The following is a 20074-nucleotide window of genomic DNA, read 5'->3' as shown; positions in this document are numbered from 1 at the left end:
CTCTTCCATTTGAAAACAGTTACTGAGCAGAGACAACAAAACATTCAATCTACTTTGTAAAGTCATTTTTAGGAGTAGGAGGAGGATAGATACAATTGTTAATCTCATCAGTTTATTTTCACCTCTGGTTCACTTTAACAGCACAAAAATATCTACAAACTGGTCAATAAGATATACATAAATTAAAATCATAAGCTTTGTCCAGGTTCATCTAGCTATTCTTCATGGACTCTGAAGATACACTATTTTGCCAGAAGTGTTGGGACACCCCTTCAAATAATTCAGTTATCCAATCACCTTCATGGCCACACGTGTATAAAGTCAAGCACTAAGGCATGCAGACTACTTCTACAAACATTTTTTGAAAGAATGGGCCATTCTCTGGAGCTCAGTGAATATCAGCGTGCTATCGTGATAGGTTGCCACCTATGTAATAAGTCCATTCACAATTTGTCCTCACTACTAAATATTTCAGAGACAACTGTTAGTGGTATTAGAACAGTGGAAGCAATTAAAACCACAGCAACTCAAACCACAAGGTGGTAGGATCCAGTGCTGGTCGTAATGGAAAAATCTACGCTTACGGATCATTACGCGTGATTTTACGCTATTGCGCATTACGCAATTACGGTTACGGCATGGGAAATTATCTATGGTTCATTACTGTAATTACGCGTTGACTTACGCAGTTATGCGTAAGGATACCGTAATGCTTACGCTACGATGTTATTTGTAGTGCCGTAATACCCATTAATGCGTACTTTTTGACGCATACGGACGATGTTTACGCAATAGCCGTCAATGTGACAGCTCTTGCGTGCACATCATTCGTATGCGTCAAAACGTACGCTTATATACTGAAGGGCGGGAGAAGATACTATTGGTTGCTTAGGATGTTGACTGATTGGCTACTCTTAGAAAAGGGGAGTTTTTACGTTAGTAATTACGCGTAAAATTACGCGTAAGTCTTCGTAAAATTACGCATACCTAGCAATTACGGTAGACAGCGGAATTACGATACCACTTTACTGCTTACGCGTAAATAATTACGCGTAAGACCGTAAGTTACGTGTAAATTTGCATTGAATTACGATGCGTAATTACGCTCATGCGTAATTTCGGCCCAGCACTGGTAGGATCCGTAAAATCACAGTGCAGGGTGAAAGCACACCGAGGTACAGACACAGAAGTTAGCAACTCTCTGCAGAGTCAATAGCTCCCTGAATAGACCTCCAAAAATCATAAGGTTTCAGGTGTGTGATTTAAATCCCACTGCAGCCAAAGAGATCAGCAGGACTGCCAAGCAACTGCTATTGTTTAAAAGGAAACAAATATTATGTACTGTACATGCCCAGACTACTAAGCCAAAGAGAAGGGAGAAATTGAAAAATGTAAATAAAATACCATCTGTTTTGTATTTTAAGGTACTTGGTAAGCTATCCTCTTATTTTAGCTTATTTCTAATTCATTGGTATTAATATTAAAATATCTGACCTGTGCAACTTCTTCAAAATCTTCATGACGTTTTTGCAAAGCTCTTGCTCTATGAAGAGATTTTCCCACACCAGTATGCTTACTAAGAAACGCTTCACCATGGTTTTCAATCCAATCCAGAACCTAAAATAAATAAAACACAAGTACAACAATAATGCATAATGCCTGCCAGATAAATGTGCATAAACAATTTTATAAAACAAAGACAAGAACAGATCTGTAGAAAAGTGAACAAATATTCAGAAGTTTCTATTTGGCATGAAGCAAATGTGGATTGTTGGCAAACAAAGCACTAGAAGGGGTTTTAACTGCGCAGAGTGGATTGGTCATGCTCTACACAGCACGCAGATCATTTTATGTAAAGTATATAGGGTGTTAAAGGCATAAACTTTTATATTTCTACAGTTTAAAAACATTTTACAAAAAGGTCAGGCTACTTAATACTGATCATTGTACCTAAAAACTATTTAATTCATCTAAAAACGATCCACTGTTTGTTATGTGATTCAAAGTTGCATAGCTACCAAAACATCACCATAGGTGTCTGCCTGGACCTGTAGCGCTACAAAAACTTGAGGAACAGGATTATGCTGACACTAAAATATTATAATGAATTCTGGAGCTGTATAGAGACTGGAAGTACAGCAGAATAGTGTATTCTGGAAACTGCAGCTCTGCAGAGATTGTAAGAACAGTACTATGGTGTTTGCTAAGACTTGAAGCATTACAAACACTGCAAACAGTAATATAATGTATGCAAAGAGTTCTAGCATTCTACAGACACCGGAAGGGTGTTATGTGGTAGTTTCCACATTCTACTGATTCTAGAGTGGGCACAGTGGTGACAGATAGGACCTATGGCTCTCCTATTTATTGTACAGTGCTGCATAATATGTTGGCGCTATATAAATCCAATAAATAATAATAATACAGAGACCGGAAGGACAGAATTATGGTGTATGTTAGATCCTGTAGCTCTAATAACAGTGGATGGATAGCACTGTGATATATGATGGGTTCTATATCCCTTAAAAAATACTGGAAGAAAAGCAATATAGCATATACTGAAATCTGGAATATAGCAAACAATATGCCAAGAATACACTACAGATAAGACTAAACTCCTCTGAAGGATAGTTAGTGACACCACTATGTACTGTTACCTGAAATCAAATGATTGTTTTGAGCAATATAGAGTTAAATTATACTGTGTGTACAGGTGTCTCCCTGCAGTCTGCTGAATAGGAAAACTCTTGTACACTTACTGTTGTCGTTTTAGCTGATGCTTGCAGCAAGACGCCTCCTATTACCTTCCTCTCGGCCCAAAACAGAACATGGTGTCCAACAGGAAGCTGGACAGCATACAATAACCTTCTGCAAACTATCACCCAAAACAATCACAAAAGATTGTTTTGGGCGACACCCATCTTGCCCATTTAACCAAAGTGTGCAAATAACGAGTGTCAAAAAATAAATAAATCAGTGCTTCATTTGGTAGTCTAGGAAGGAGCACCACTGCAAGCATATTTAACTTATCAAAGTTAAAGTAGATCACATTTTCAAATTTATTATAAGGCTTAAATGAGCTAAGTCAGGGGTCTGTCATCACCCCCACCCCCCATCCCCCCCTCCGCCGCTCGTGTTACCTTATGAGCTGGCGGCCGCTTGTTCTATTAGATTCCCCCAGGCGCCACTCTCCTCTTCGCAGAATCTCCTATTACAGCAGTCAGCAGCGCATCTTGCAGTTGCTGTAAAGAAGGGAAGGAAGCGGGGCAGCGGTTCCCATGGTAACGGCGATGCATATCGCCGCTACAGGAAGCCGCTGCCCTGCCTCATAAGGTAGCACGAGCGTCGGCCGGGGGAGGGGGCACTACCTACCCATACTAGGGCGCTATACTAGCTATACTGGGAACTATACTAGCTATACTGGGGCACTCCCTACCCATACTGGGCACTATACTAGCCATACTGGGGCACTACCTACCCATACTGGGCACTATACTAGCTATACTGGGGCACTACCTACCCATACTGGGCACTATACTAGCTATACTGGGGCACTCCCTACCCATACTGGGCACTATACTAGCCATACTGGGGCACTACCTACCCATACTGGGCACTATACCAGTTATACTGGGCACTGTACTAGCTATACTGGGGCACTACCTACCCATACTGGGACTATACTAGCTATACTGGGGCACTACCTACCCATACTGGGACTATACTAGCTATACTGGGGCACTATGCTGGCCATACTGGGGTAACTATACTAGCCATACTGAGGCAACTAAACTCCCTATACTGGGTCAACTATGCTAGCTATACCGCCGCACCCCAGCCCCCCCCCCCCCCTCCCCGTAACACGCTGAGCACGACACTGTCCACTAGGTTGTGCACTCGGAGAAAAATTTGGTCAGAAAGTGGTCCCCGGGCCAGAAAAGGTTGGGGACCCCTGATCTAAGTGATTACCACTTTCCTGAAAATTTAACATGATCAACATATTCACTCCCCTGAATTTGAACACTATTATTTCTATAAACATCCATTCATTCATGTAGCTGTGCTTGCACTTGAACTTCTGAATAAACCTTGTGTGAATATTACCATTGTATACAGCTCACCTGCTGAACATCTTGCTGAAAAACACAGAGCTGTAACCTCTGATGTAAGCGGACCTTGCGATGCTGCCAGATATTTTCCAGCTGTCTCTGGTGATGGAGAATTTCATGAATGACATCTAAGACATGATGTACGGCCTTTGAGTAATTAGCTGTGGCAGTTAGAGAGTCTGAGCTGCTGGGAGCTAAAGGACGCTGGAGTTTGTCAAGCAGTGATTTTCCATCTTGGCTAACCTGTTCAAAAAATTAAAGCATATTAAGTGATACAAAAAGTTAAATGATTATCTGCAAAAAAAAACAAAAACAAAAAAAAAACCAGGAGATAGTCACAATTGCAGAGTCATCATTTTTTTCCTTTTCATTCTTCCCCAAAAATACACTTTACAATTTCTGCCATCAATTCTAATTTGCATGATATAAGTAAATGGAACAACAAACTAGAAGCTCAGCCTGATAGAGCGCTACTAGTGTTTTTTTAAGGGAATAAGTATAGCAGCTTCCATATTTCTCTTACAGCAGTTTTCCTTTAGGCTACGTTCACAGTGGGACCTTGCGGTATGATATTAAAGGCGCAACGCAAAATTTCAACAACAAAAGTCGCAATTCAGTGAAGCATACAGGCAATGAAAAGTATGCTTCCATGTATCTGGTAACTTGTGCGTTTAGAGTTAACGCAAAGTAGCAGTGCGTTACCATAACGCAACACTTACAATGCGACGCTAACGTCGCACTGTGAACGTCACATAGCCTTAACATTGCAGTGCCGTAAACTGCGTTATATAACTTTATAGTGCCGGACAATAACGTCCCGCTGTGAATCTAACTTTAATATCAAGCTGTAATGCGGACAACAGTGAGAACTTTCTTGCTCATCCCCACTAAGGTAAGCACAGAGGTATGTTCATGCTGGATCCACATACCTCTGTGTGTTGTCCACTCCTCTCCTTGTTCCCCCGGTCCCTATAATCACTCCTTGAAAAATGTAACTTTTGTTAAAAAGTCAATTTTTTTTAGGCAGAAAGAGGCAGACTCGCTGCGATATTCCCTCCCATTCCCTTCCCTACTCCCCCCCCCCCCCTCATGGGAAAATAATGGGGTGGAGAAAAGGAGGGAACATAAGGATGGTGGGAGGGAGCATTGCTACAAGCCTACATCTTCCCATACGAAAATTTGACTTTTGCTAATGGGGATCGGGGGAAAAAATGAAAAAAAAAAACGCACAGAGGTATGGAGGCCCAACATAAACAATGCCCAGTGTAGATAGCTTTGTCTTGGGTCAGGTTTTGTTTAAAGTGTACCTGAAGTGAAAAAAAAAAAAAAAGGGGGGGAAACCTCTGGGTAATCCTGAGGCTTCCCGGTCCCCCTCACGTTCGCCGTTCGGTCGTTTGTGTACAAGCCCAACCACACTACGCAGGTGCAATGAAGGTCCGCACCGGCGCAGTAGCACAAAGCCGCTTGTGCAAGGAGGAAGAAGGACAACACGAGCATTTCCACGCTACTGTGCTGGCCATCACTGCGGCTGAACAGTGCGGCCTCCCTGGTACACGCAAAGAAGTGCGGCCGCGAAGAAGAGGGTCCCGGCGAGCAGTGTTGGCTTTAAGGAGGGACAGAAAAGCATCAGAATCATCTAGACGTTTCCTTTTACAGACCTATCTAACTTTTGAGGGGAGTTTTCTTACAGGTTTGCTTTAAACAAAAATGGGTCATGAAAACCAAGCAGAATTACATATGTCGAGTAGACATCTATTTACATCAAAGGCTATACATACTGAATAACAGAATTCACTTCTGATACACTCGAAAATCCTGGCATAGACTTTTACTGGCAGCTGAATGAACAAAACATTTTGCCCACACAACTATTTTACTAGCAATTCACTATATCAATAATTGCAAAATCTTACCTCCGAGTACGCTGCTGTGATGTGTTCATATATGCCTTGATGATGATGAATTGCATCTTCTAAGTCTTGCAGTTCTGAAGGGAGGTCTACTTTACCACAGGCCTTGCACCAGGAATCAACATTGCTCATATACTGAAAATAAAAGGATAGAATGTGTGAATGGCACATACTCTATAAGAAATGATTAATAGAAAGAACATTGGTTTCAGCTACACATTTTAAAGCCTTAGGGCCTATTTCCACTAGCACACTTTCAAATCGCGTATGGAAATCCACACCAGTTTTTAATGCGAATACACTTTACGCATACACATTATGTGAAAATAAGCATTGCGATTTGAAAAGTGCCCAGCATTACATTAGCAAGAGCTTTTCAAATCACAAGCGCTTAGAAAAAGCTCTTTCAGTGTGAATCAGCCCTAACTGCGCTTTAGATATGAATTTAAAGCGGAATATAACCCTGCATTTCAACTTTGCTCTAAAATATTATTTACAGCATATTATATGCAAAAAGCATTTTTTTTTTACTAGACCAGCATTGGAAGGGTTAAACACAGACGTTTCAAGTTCCATGGAGAGATATGCAGAGGTTCAGATTGTTACATTCTATGTATCTATTGATAAACAGTTACACACTCTTTGGCAGTCCTCCAAGCTCCTTCTCAATCAGAGATGAGTCATTCAACACTTAGATACATTTCTGTAAACAAAATGTATCTCTTTTCAGCTTCGGATGAGTCTGCAGAAATCTAAAGGAACTTTAAAGCCCTGTGTAACCCTTCCAATGCTGGTCTAGTAAAAAAAAAATGCTGGTTGCATATAATATACTGTAAATAATGTTTTAGAGCAAAGTTGAAATGCAGGGTTATACTCCGCTTTAACTATTGACACTTATATGGGAACTTATTTTAACCATCTATAAAAATCTTTAAGGTCAAATTTCACATGATCCATAATCAATGTTGACAGATACCTTTCCTGCCAAATGTATTTATTCTGTTACACTGGCTGATTGTAGTAGAGCATTATGCCTAATTAACCACTGGCAAAAGCAGAGAAAAGTACTAATACATGATACATGTTAGTACATGAATAAATAGGATACAATAACAAGCTTTCAAGACAGCTCCTGTCACTTCATCAGGCCTCGTGATACAGTTTAATCACTGTATGCCATACAGTTTTGCTCATTCTTGTGAATTTTTTCCTCACAACAAATTGTTTTTCAAAACACACAATTCATACAAGAGCCAGAAAAAAAAACACTAGATGGGAGTTTCTGCTCACCCATGCTTACCCCATGAATTACCTGCTCTGCTTTTTGGAGAAATTTAGCAGACATTTCCAGTAAAGTACTTCTTTCATCCAGAGCTGCTGCAAACATTTTCCATTCTTGCTCTAGCTGGTTGGCAATTTGCTTTATCTGTTGTGAAGCATAGTGTCCAGATTCCACAAGGCGGTTGGCCACTGACATGATGCGGTTTATATTCACATACACATTCTGGAAGAATAATGTCAAAGAACATGCTCCATCAACTGAACATCTGAATACCGGTAACATACATATTTCATTTCTAATCATTGTGGGTCTAAAACTTTTATGAAGATGAGCATACATATGATTCATATGTCTGTTAATGTGGTTAGACATTTAGATGTATTATAGTACCCAAAAAGCCTGGTGCCCAATGAGGCATATAGGCGCTACTTTCCATAAGGTGAACAGTGGGGCCCCCCAAAAAAACGCTATAAATTTGCTTAGCTAAATATTCTTTCAGGCTTTGTTCACATCTAGAATAGAATATAGAAGTCGCTGACGGCACCAATTTTCGTTTTTGGTGCATTTTTTTCTCCTCCCGGAACTTAGCTGCGCGCTGTGATTTTGTATAAAGCTCTTTTGCAGAGCGATTTGTTTTTTTCACTTTGACACAAGTCAGGAAGTGAACTCTTTGACCCGTAAAAGAATAAATACAATGTATTTATTCTTAAAAGCACCTGGGGAAATCGCTATACAAAGTCTCTATACCTTCCATTGAGCAAAATGCTCAGAAAATGGTACAGGCAGCACTTTGCAGAGCGGATCGAAAACAAACCGCTCAGATGTGTACACTCTCATAGGGATATTACTGGGAGGAGGCGTCCCAAGATGGGATGTGTGGAATGGATAATGTAAGCTGGATAAAAAATACATGAATAGGCTTACCTCTAAAAGAAGGGGGTAGCCCCAAAAAAGTAATAACATTTTTAATAGAAACCACACATTTGAATGATAACGCGTTTTGTGGATCGCAGTCCGCTTCCTCAGATCAAATAAAAGTCTCTCAATACTAGCGATTTGCAAGCAGGGAGCGCCTCTATATAGATATATAGATAGATATAGAGCATAGGGGCACTCCCTGCTTACAAATCGCTAGTATAGAGACACTTATTATTTGATCTGAGAAAGCGGACTGCAATCCGCGAAACATGTTATTCAAGTGTCTGGTTTCTATTAAAAATTGTATTTTTGGGGGGCTACCCCCTCCTTCTTTTAGAGGTAGGCCTATTTATGTAGGTTTTATCCAGTTTACATTATCCATTCCACAGATCACATCTTGGGGCGCCTCCTCCCTCCCAGTAATATCCCACACCAACCCCCTCTGCTCGGGGTGTTGGCCATGTATGTTAATTCCCCGGAACCCTTACATCCCTTTTTCTTTTCCTGGAGAGTGACCTACATTTACGAAGACTAAAGAACCCGAGTGAGGATGGTCTTTCCTCACCAGCCGATACACTGTGGTTGCTGGTCTTGCAACCTATCCTTGTGAGTATTCTGCACATACTGTTGATTGTCCCATACCCTCAACATGCTACACTATCTGGGGCTCCTGGTGTCCCTGTCTTGTTTTTTGTCTCCTTTGGAAGGTCCTCGGACTCCATTGGTACCACACCCCCTACTCTCATAGGGAATCATTGCACAAGCTTTTTAGGGCAATTTTCAAAATCGACAGCGCTTGAATAAAAAAAAAGAAAAAAAAAAAGGGCAAAAACACCCTAGGTGTGAACAAGCAGAACAGCTGATCTAAGGTTTACAATGCGTTCATGACTTGGAAAATAGTTAAAGGAATACTATCGATACCCAAGTGTTCTAAAATTACAGTGTGCAAATACTGTCTAAGTAGCTGTGTAAACATTTTCCTACTTTTCATGGTAAATATCAGTGGCAAAAACTGTAATTTATTGAGGGTAGGATTTAGCTATATTGGGACAAATCAATTGCAGAAGGGGTGTCTGCTTCAATGCACAGCCAGAGTAACATATCAGACTACAGAAAGCAAATATCAAACTCTGAAAGCAAAAACAGTTACATTTCCTCTGCTCTCTTCAGACACTTCAGTCAGAAACAGAGCTCCCAACAGCTGCAGCTCCTGTGTCCTGTCTCTCTCTGTCACACACAGAGCTACACATAGAGTTAACTGATCAAGTGTGAGGGGAATTTCCCCTCTCCTCATGGCTCAGTCAGCCATCAGTTTTGGCGTCAGTAAACTTTGAATGTATTTTGCTAACAGTAAACAAAGAAGTTGCTACTAAAATGTATACACCAGTACTTAGCAGCACTTCCCAAACAATTCCTGTGTCAATTGAAAAAAATATGTGAATCGATAGTATTCCTTCAAGGCACAGGATCAGCACAACAGGAAGTGTTTAAAAAAAAAAAAGTCAGCAATAATTCCATATTTCCTCCTTTCACTTCAGGTTTCCTTTAACTAGCATACTGAATGACTCACAGGCTGACTTTCACAGCACAATAGGCTCAATTCTGGTAGCGTTTAGTAGATAATTACCTCATGGAATTTTATTTACCTCTTGAGGAAAATAAACTTTTGAATTCTGGTAGTTTAAGTCATTTTTTACCTCATGTAATTTCATGAGGTAATTCATGTGGTAATTTTCGACTAAAAATGTGTGGTATTTAGTAGTGAAATACCTCACACTTGAATTCTGAAGAGAAATAAGGGGCGTGTTTGCATGTCTTTTACCTCACATAATTAGACCTACCTCTACCACATGATAAATGTAGTGCTGTGACAGAATTGTGATATCTTTCACATAAAATGGAGCCTTTTCAGCTTGTTCTGTGTTCAGTGCCCCCATATTTTGCTGAAATAAGTAAAAGTGATCTGACCAATGAATCCCCCCCCCCCCCCCCCTCAGCTTCCATTTTGTTTTAAAAAAAGAAAGAGAGCTCCAAACCCTGTACAATCCATCTGCCACGCCCCCCCCCCCCCCCCGCTCAACATTGCCATTCCCCAACCCCCCCCTCTGGTTAAAAGTGCTCCAAGGCCCCCCCCCCCCCCCCCCCCAGCCTCTAAAAGTAAAAGTGCTGTAACCTCTTCTCCAGACCCCCAGCCTCTAAAAGTAAAAGTACTCACACCACCAGTCTCTAAAATTGCTGACCCATCCCCCTCCCCCTAGCCTCTAAAAGTGCTAAGCCCACACTATTTGGCCAGTCACTACACTTTAGGCTTGATTCAGAAAAGAGTGCTAACTGATAGCACAGCCGTTTTCGCACAAATTTTTGCATTTCGCGCAATCGCAAATTTTCGTGCGAAATGATAAGGGCCGGTTTCCACTACTAAAGTGATGCAAATGCGGCTACCTAGCATCACTTCCGCCGCCATATCACTTCCGCCGCATCACTTCCGCATTTCCCGATCGGAAGTCAATGGTGGAGATGGGACGCGGCTGCGGGCGGATGCAGCCGTGCGAGAATCTGCAGCATGCTGCAGATTCTCGGATCGCTCCGCACAACATGCACGCATTGCTGTGCATGTGTTTCAGGACAGATGTGTTACAGAAGAGTCAGCCCTTCTGTACAATCTTGTTTCAGAACAACTTCCTGCTCCATTCAAATGAATACACCACACCATGTGTGTAATTGATTGATACTTACCAGCATGTCAAATTACTCAACAGCAAACAATTGGTTATCGGTTATTTTCTGCAAACCTATAGCATAATTCCCTTCAGATTCCTGGACCATCATCATTTGATTTTCTGTTGGATTGAAAGTAAATATTTCCTTGCGTGTACTAGGCCTTAAGCCTTGTATACACATTAGAGGAAACTAGACCGAGACATCTGATAATGACCACCTTCTGCCGAAAATTCTGGCGTGTGCACCGCGGCCCCCTGATGCCCCAGCAAACGATCAACTTGGTGGATTGACTTGGTCAAGCGTTGGCTGAGAGCATCGTTCCCCCCCCCCCCCCCCCCACTCACTCCAACTGCTGCGTGACATAACGCCGGTGCCATTATGTCAGCCCTGCAGGCTACCGAGGTATCTGTGCAGCATCGACCATGCAATGTCGCCAAGGTGCCTCATGTGTGGCTTTAGATGTTTTATGAATTAATTTTTTTCCTCACCAAGGATTCACTTCTCAACATCTGTCTAATCAATTAATTGATAATAAAGCTGCGCAACTGTTTTTACATTCTAGAAAGCTGGCTGCTAACGTAAGGATTCCTATAGATGGTAGAATGTAAAGGAGTGTACATATGCACAAGGAAAGGATGAGGGACTATGGTGCAGGAAATGGCGGAGCAGCTTCAGCTGATGGGGTTAGGAGAAGAACAATGGATTCAGCCATGTGTAAGCCAGACAATTAAGTGACCTTAGCAAAGAGACAGCTGTACACCTGCTAGATTCTCGACTGAGATGGCCCCACCCGGCTGCTTTACCCTAGAACAACCTAGCATGCATATGAGGCTTATTTATTAGCATGAAGTGTCTTTCTAAGCCAGTCAAAATGCCATTCACCAAGCTCACCTGTCTTTGAAATTGACTGCTAGATATTAATTAAAAGGGTCAAACAGGATTTCAAGCATACATAACATTTATTTCTGCACACACAAATTACTCTCACAACACAATGTTTTTAAGAAGAAGCAGTACATTTCATTAGTAAACAAGAAGACTGAAGCTACCAGACAACTTTACCCAGGCGGGTAAAGCAGAGCTCGATTGGGACCATGTTACTGTACATGCACGAGCCATCTGCTCCTGCACAGTAGTACTACTGCGCAGGCATCGTGCAGTCACGTGCCTGCTATCTTCAGGGGTCTGCGCAATGGAATGGCCTGGCAGAGGACAGGGGAAGCCTCTGTCAGGTATACAACTTCTGGATGATTTATACTTGACCAGTATCAAGTTGCAAAACATTTGCATGCAAGCCAGAATTATCATCATCTGACTCACCATCTCTAACTGACCGTAACCTTTTTTTTTTCCTGAGAATAAAATACAGATGAAATTATGCATTCAGCAACCACACAAATCACTAAGATGCAGTTTACAGCAAAATCAAACAATGCTTACCATACAGTTCATAGCAAAATGATTATGCTGCGTCTGAAAATCCATAGCTTGACTGTGACTGATGCCAATATCTGTATAGCTTGTCAAAAATAAACTTTTATTATGGGTAATCCAATCAAACATCTGCAAACAAAGAGAAAGATTAAAACGAATATATAAACCGTTGTGTAATTCTTATCATTAAAATATCATCGCAGACTAACATTTTTACTGTACTTCTAAGCAAAAGTAACAACAAAGTACCATCATAAGAAATGGAATTCATAAGAAAGACACAGATAAAGATTTGCGACAAATCTTGATTTGTTCTAGCCGGCCATATTACATTTAGATTTCTATAGGCACATCAATTTAAAAATATTTGTAACTAGCAGAAAACCAGACGTTGCCTGGGTATGTATTTGGCTGTTGGCTCCGCCCACTTTTTCTAACCTTACAGGACGTCTGTACTGAGAGATATATGGAGGCTGCCATATGTATTTCATTTTAAACAATACCAGTTACCTGGCAGCCCTGCTGATCTATTTGTCTGCAGTAGTGTCTGCATCAACCAGAAACAAGCATGCAGCTAATCTTGTCAGATCTGACAATGTCAAAAACACAGATCTGCTGCATGCTTGTTCAGGGTCTATGGCTAAAAGCATTGGAGATAGAGGATCAGCAGGACAGCCAAGCAACTGGTATTGCTTAAAGGACCTCAGTCGCGAAAAGCTTAAAATTTTAAATATATGTAAACATACACAATTAAGAAGTACATTTCTTCCAGAGTAACATGAGCTATAAATTACTTTTCTCCTATGTTGCTGTCACTTACAGTAGGCAGTAGAAATCTGACATAACCGACAGGTGTTGGACTAGCCCATCTGCTCATGGGGGTTTCACAGGGATTTCTTTATTTTCAAAATGCACTTAGTGAATGGCAGTTGCTCCATCCAACTGCCAAAAAAAGTGTATGGTGAGCAGGCAGGCTGGCCAGCATTTTTGTATAAATCTTTTTCAGGAAGTGTCTTTATAAAGAATAAAGGCCATGCTGAGAATCCCCTATGTAGAGATGGACTAGCCCAAAACCGGTAATGTCAGATTTCTACTACCTACTGTAAGTGACAGCAACACAGGACAGAAGTAATTTATGGCTCATTTTACTCAGGAAGACATGTACTTCTTATTTGTATGTGTTTTAAATTTTAAGATTTTCGCTACAGTTCCTCTTAAAAGCGGATCCGAGATGAAAAACTAACTAGAACAAGAAACTTGTCTATATATCTTATCTAAAGTTTACATAGTTTACACAGCAAATCTAGCTGCAAAGAGCTTTAATAGAAAATGATTATTTCTTCCTGTGATACGACAGCAGCCATGTTGTTTGTAAACATTACACAGAGGCAGGCTTATCTGTATCTTGATCACTAAGCCTGTGAAAAAAACCTAATCCCCCTCCTCCCCTCTGCCTCTCAAATCAATGGCTAGTAACACCTCCTCCTCCTCCTGCCCAGACTGAGCTCCCGTGAGCCCTTGCTACTGCCAAGGCTCTCTGAAAACCTGTGGGCGTGGTTTATTTAGTTTATAAGGAATTAGAGTATTAAAACAAAAACAAAAAAGTATTTGGCCTGAGGAATGCCCTATAAACAATAGGAAAGGAACACTATTATGCAATGAGTAAAAGTTCACCTCGGATCCACTTTAAGGCCCCTTTTACACTTATTCAGTTGCTCTCAGTTAAAACAGAAAGAAAACTGATTAATGCCCATGTCTTCTTATAACACAGTTCACACTATATGTGTTTAACTAAAATCTTTTTCACAATACACTGCTATAGAAAAAACGCGCACTAACGCATACTAACACATACCAACGGATTAAAGGGCCACTATGGCCAAAAATGTTAAAATATGTGCAAACATATACAAATAAGAAGTAACTTTTTCCAGAGTAAAATGAGCCATAAATTACTGATTATGTAGCAACTCGGGAGGACAAGTAATTTGGGCACCGGTTATTCATACCTTCCAACTTTTTGAGTTAAGAAAGAGGGAAACTTAAGCTCCGCTTCTAATTATGCCCCGACACACCCCCTAGTCATGCATACCATAAACATTTCATAAGAAAAATATGTTTTTGTAATTCAAACCACACTGGTCCTTTCTTTTCTGGTCAATTATACTTTATATTAACATTTGAAAATAAGAACTACAGTATATCAATTTAACCTCGCTGGCGGTAATCTTAAGTGTAGCTCGGGCTAGCTGCCAGGAGCTCAATGCAGAGTATAGCGCTCAGCAGGCGCTTTTACTCACCACCCGGGGGATCCAGACGTCGGTAGCCATTCTCCTTCTTGTCCTCCGAGGCTCTGAATCACTCTGGTGAGATTGCTGTCATTGATCTCACTACATCGTTACAGTGCTGGAGGACAGAGATAAAATTGCAGCGCCAGAGCCCAAGGAGTTGAGTGAGAGCAGAGGCTGCTGCAGAGACTGGCAGCATGATTTTTTTTCTTGATTTTAGGGTCTGAAACGTTTTAAAAAGGCACTAAAATCTGGAAATAATCATACCACCAGGGAAGTTATAGCATGGGAATAAAGTTTAGTCAATTAAACACATATTTCAGTAGATAAAATACATATATTTACATAGATCTGTACATCAGTTCTAAAAGATGGACAAATGAGGAGGAAAGAGGAACAGAGTCCCCAAAAGAGGGACAGTTGGGTGCTATGTGGTTATTACCTTCTCTTTTTGCTAATTTGAGTTTCAGCAATTGCCGACACCAAGTCACTTAGTGTCGCTATCGTTGTAAAATTACGGCCTATGGCAGCGACCAAATAACTGGCGCAGCGCCAAACTCTCGAGTCTCCGTACCAATGCAGAGATCACAGTATGGGAGGAGCGGACTGAAAAAAAAAAATTTTGATTGCAATTGCAAAAGCCACTGGACATGCAGAAGCCTCCATGTGATTGGTAGCTGACACACTGAACATGTAAATCTCACTCTAACAGAGGAAGGTTTCTTTTATGCTGGGAATACACGGCTCGATTCTGAGCCATTTAGATGGCTTGATTGATCATTTCTGACATGTCCGATCTCCCGCTCGATCGTTTCTGCACTTGATTCTGCATGGAGGACAATGGGAAAAGATAAGAAAAATGAGCGGAAGATAAGAGAATCGCCTGGAGAATCGAGAGCGGAAAACAATCGGGTGTGGAATCGAGAGGCAAAATCGTCGTGTTTGCCCAGCATTAGACATAGTTTTGGGTCACTTCAGTTTCTTCACATTCTTCTAAAAGTTAGTACCCTACACATTTGTGTCTACCTTCAGCATTGTAAATGGTGTGTGGTTTTCTCCTCTTTTTGCAGTCAATGAAACAGACTTTTTATTTTATTTAGAATGTAACATGCTGCTATGTTCTGACTCTTATGTTTAGTAAGCTAGTGAGCTTATTTCATTTCTCATAAACACAGATTAAAAGAAATACCTTTTCAGCATCCTGCTCAAACAGCCTGAGTTGAAAGCACTGGTCCAGTTTCAGTTTACGTTGATGCCACACTTGGTGTAGATGTTGCCTTGTAGAATGAAGCCTATCCAGCATCGTAGATACTTTGGGTAAAAAATTTTGAAGATCAGCATTGCCAGAACTGGAATTCTTTTTTGGAAAGCTTTCACTGTTCTGAATTCTTTGTAAAAGTTTCTGTCCTTCACTATCAAGGTCTTCAATTGGTGCCTTTGTAACCCTCTTCTTTAACTGAGAATGTGCTTCAATCATACCTCTTGCGCCATCTAAGTCTTGAGGCAATTCTTTTATAGCAAGCATTTCTTGCAGTTCATCTAGTCGAGAAAGCATGTGCGTAGCATTGCTAATAAAATCTTCAAAAGCCACCCTGATTTCTATCCATTCTTCATGATTATACTCCAAGCAGCCATCAAATTCAGGTGTAAGCTGAGAGGGATCGACAACTTTGGTAAGGCCTTCCAAAGAAACCATGCTAGTCTGTAAAGGAATATAAAAACACAGAATTTGTATTCTGCCATATGAAGGAAATACTACATAACAAAGATTCCTGAAAGAGACTCAATGCATTATTTTAAAGTGATATTTCGTACTTAATGGTAAAAAGACACTAATGCCCAGTAAAAGAAAGGGCTTGTAGACTGTTCAAAACTTGAGCCTGTGCAGTTCTGAATCGCACAGTGCTGCTTGTGGGAATGTCTGTAAAAGTATTCAGCAGAGGGATCCAGATGAATACTTAACCAGTTCACCCCCAAGGGTTTTTATCCTAACGGACAAGAGCAATTTTCAGTTGTCAGTGCTCCTCCCTTTTATTCCCTAATAACTTCATTACTAATCACAAGAAAATGATCTATACCTCGTTTTTTTCGCCACCAATTAGGCTTTCTGTGGATAGTACATTTTGCTAAGAAATTTTTTTATTCTAAATGCGTTTTGAGAAAAACAGAAAAAAAATAAAAAAAAATAATTATTTCTCAGTTTTCAACCATTATAGTTTTAAAATTAAACATTCTCCTGTGGATAAAACAAACACGTTTTATTTGCCCAGTTGTCCCGATTTTTAAACCGTTTAAATTATGTCCCTATCACAATGTATGGCGACAGTATATTATTTTGAAATATAAGTGTTATTTTTCTGTTCTGTTTTCTTTTGTTCTGGCCATAACTACAAGCCCCTATGTAATAAATTAAAATTAATCCCCCCCCCCCCCCCCCCCATAAAATATAGATTAAAAAAGCTGAGTCCCTAAGGCAACTATTTTTTTTTTAAGCCGATTCTTCTTTACAAGTGGTTTTTTTTTTGTGTATGTACTTGAAAATGTATGTATTTTGTAGGTGTAATATACTTTTTGGCCACAAGATGGCACTAGTGAACACTCGTTGTAGGAAGTGTTCACTTTTTTTTTTTTTTGCACTTCAACTGTTACGTTTCCTGTTTTTGTGAATGGACGTAGCCGCTGTTCGCGGTCACGTCCATTCACTCCAGGCACTGCGATTGGGTAGAGGACCAGTCAGTCTTCTTCCCCAATCACCCAGCATGGGATCCCGACGGAAACAGTGGCGCGCACACGGTGGTAGCAGCAGCAGGAACGCGCGACGTATTAAAACGTCATGTTGCCGTTAATAGCGGTAAGCATGACGTTTCAATACGTTAGGATGTTAATAAATGGTTAAAGGACAACTGAAGTGAGAGGGATATCGAGGCTGCCATATTTATTTCCTTTTAAGCAATACCAGTTGCCTTGCAGCCCTGATGATCCTCTGCCTCTAATACCTTTAGCCATAGCTAAAGCCCCTGAACAAGTATGCAGCAGATCAGGTGCTTCTGACATTCTTGTTTCTGGTGTTATCTAGACACTACAGCAGCCAAAGAGATCAGCACGGCTGCCAGGCAACTGATATTGTTTCAAAGGAAATAAATATGGCAGCCTCCATATCCCTCTCACTTCAGGGGTCCTTTAAGAGGACCAGGGACAGGGAATGGGAGGGAACCAGAGGACGACAAGCAGCATCTGGACACTCAGGAGGAGGTAATCTAGCCTACCATGTGCTTCATTCAATTTTTTCTTCCCCATAAGGCCACGTTCACAGTGTCCCCAATTAAGGCCACAGTCACCTTGTGACAGCAGGAAAGCAAGGGGGGAGAGAAGGAAGCGCCGCACATTACCCGCTCACTGCGTCATATACAGTGAAGCATACAGTAAGTGAAAAGTATGCTTCACTCCACTGTTAATGTATCGCAAACATAGCATAGGTGGTGCATTGCAGTATGGTGAGCAGTGTTACAGAGCAGCATTGTGTTTAACAATATTTTAACTTCCAAAATAAGTCTTTTACATCTCCCTTTTAGGGTAATAGATTTTTCTTCTAGTCAATCATCACCCCTCATTTTGACATGCTAGAAGTCTTCTAGAACAATGGCTCTCACACAGCAGCTAGACCCAGCCATGAGCTATGAGGTGCCTCTGTGGTCTAATTATAATACAGGTTTTATTTACAGTCAAATTGAAAAGGAAATGTAACCATTACAGTGAACAAATCAAAAAAATACTGGTACTTTTCATAAGTTAATTTAGTATTCAATTATAAAACCGGAAAAGATTTTTCAAGTAAAGAAGAGGAGATAGGCGGCTTTCAATATGACTCAGCAACAGTTGATTTGTTTAAAGTATTTATATAGTGCCAACATATTACACAGCGCTGTACAGAATATATTGTCCGTCACTAATTATCCATAGTCATATGTCTATGTCTGTATCAGGACTGTGGAGTTGGAGTCGAGGAGTCGGGGCAATTTTGGGCACCCGGAGTTGTGGTTTCAGAACCTGAGGAGTCGGAGTTGGAGTCGGAAGATTTTTGTACCGACTCCACAGCCCTGGTCTGTATTGTGTAGTGCATGTATCATAGTCTAGGTCCAATTTAGTTATCTTTTAGGTTTTTGGGATGTGGGAGGAAACCTACAAAGATACAGAGAGGCCATACAAACTCCTTGCCAATGTTGACCTGGCTGGGATACGAACCGGGGACCCAGCGTTGCAAGGCGAGAAGTTAACCACTACACCACCATGCTTAAAAGTCTATGTGTATTTATAAACACACAGAATCAAAGCCCCATTGCACGCCCCACCCTGTCCCAGCAGTACTCAATAATGGAGTTCTGACACATACCTTATTGATGTTAACCCCCTAAAGCGTTGTACACTAGTACAAAAACTGTCATTCAGCAGGGATCAGGACTTGATCCCTTGGGTGACAGTATGGGGACGAGCCTGTACAGAGGCATTGCCAACGTACAAGTTAGCAACAGGTCTGTTGCTATGGAGGGGGAAGACGGACGATAGCGCATGATGGAGCAGCTTCCAGCAGACAAGGTGAGTGGGGAAAACACTGCCAATGGGGGTCTCTCAGGCACCAAAAGATCCAGCATGTCTGACCTTTAAGCACATGCAGGATCTCCTCACAGGCAACATTAATGTGTTCTGCACAAAAGGGCTGTGGAGTTGGAGTTCTGGAGTCAGTCGTTTCATAAACTGAGGAGTCAGAGTTGGATGATATTTGTACCCACTCCATGCCCTGCAAGAGCTGCGGAGTCGGAGCAATTTTCGGTTCCTGGAGTCAGAGTCAGTGGTTTCAGAAACAGAGTTGGATGATTTTTTACCAACTCCACAATTTTTATAGTGCAGCAATGTGAGGCAGGAAACAAAAAGAAGTTTCATTAATGTCTAACTTCACTTAAGTTCCTAGTCACATATAACTTCATTACTTTAACCAAAATACATCAAAACTAAATCTGTTCAAGCACATTGGAAGTGAATGTAGCAGCAGATAACATGCACATTTAGAAATAATACATGTAATTTTTTACTTACCTCAAATTCAAATTTGGAACTTCCAAAATTAGTTCTTTGCTTTTGCCAGAAATTATCTGGTTTGATTATTAATGCGACATGAATACAACAGGGAAAGGATTCTTGTAAAATCTTCAACAATGGCTTAATGGAATCCCACTTGGAGCCACGCATATCTACAATTACTGTGAAACCTCTTTTACAAACCTCCTCGCTGCAAAATAAAAGATAAACAATGAAAATCACAGTAGAACTGTTTTTCAAAGTCCAATACACCCATCCCTCTCGTCTTATGCTGGGAATACACGGTACGTTTTTTGCTAAGAATCGTTCCAATAGATG

The 20074-nt window shown here is 40.9% G+C and overlaps 1 protein-coding gene across 9 annotated transcripts in view; it reads right to left on the bottom strand.

The window, feature by feature from the left end:
- Positions 1 to 20074, bottom strand: part of TRIO (trio Rho guanine nucleotide exchange factor) — a 322942-nt gene that overhangs the window by 216358 nt on the left and 86510 nt on the right. For 7 of the 9 annotated variants that reach the window (XM_068236605.1, XM_068236606.1, XM_068236608.1 and 4 more), the window contains exons 4-10: positions 19754 to 19946; positions 15852 to 16364; positions 12381 to 12503; positions 7320 to 7523; positions 6023 to 6154; positions 4122 to 4352; positions 1495 to 1617 (exon numbers count right to left, since the gene is read on the bottom strand). In XM_068236605.1, coding sequence (XP_068092706.1) covers positions 1495 to 1617; positions 4122 to 4352; positions 6023 to 6154; positions 7320 to 7523; positions 12381 to 12503; positions 15852 to 16364; positions 19754 to 19946 — 1519 coding nt within the window. The remainder of the gene's footprint in view (positions 1 to 1494; positions 1618 to 4121; positions 4353 to 6022; positions 6155 to 7319; positions 7524 to 12380; positions 12504 to 15851; positions 16365 to 19753; positions 19947 to 20074) is intronic. The other 2 variants (XM_068236609.1, XM_068236601.1) reach the window with 1 other exon arrangement.

The sequence above is a fragment of the Hyperolius riggenbachi genome, chromosome 5, assembly GCF_040937935.1.
Source record: "Hyperolius riggenbachi isolate aHypRig1 chromosome 5, aHypRig1.pri, whole genome shotgun sequence".
Classification (NCBI taxonomy): Eukaryota; Metazoa; Chordata; class Amphibia; order Anura; family Hyperoliidae; genus Hyperolius; species Hyperolius riggenbachi.
The sequence above is the reverse complement of the archived record's forward strand: the minus strand, read 5'-3'. Positions and strand labels throughout refer to the sequence as shown.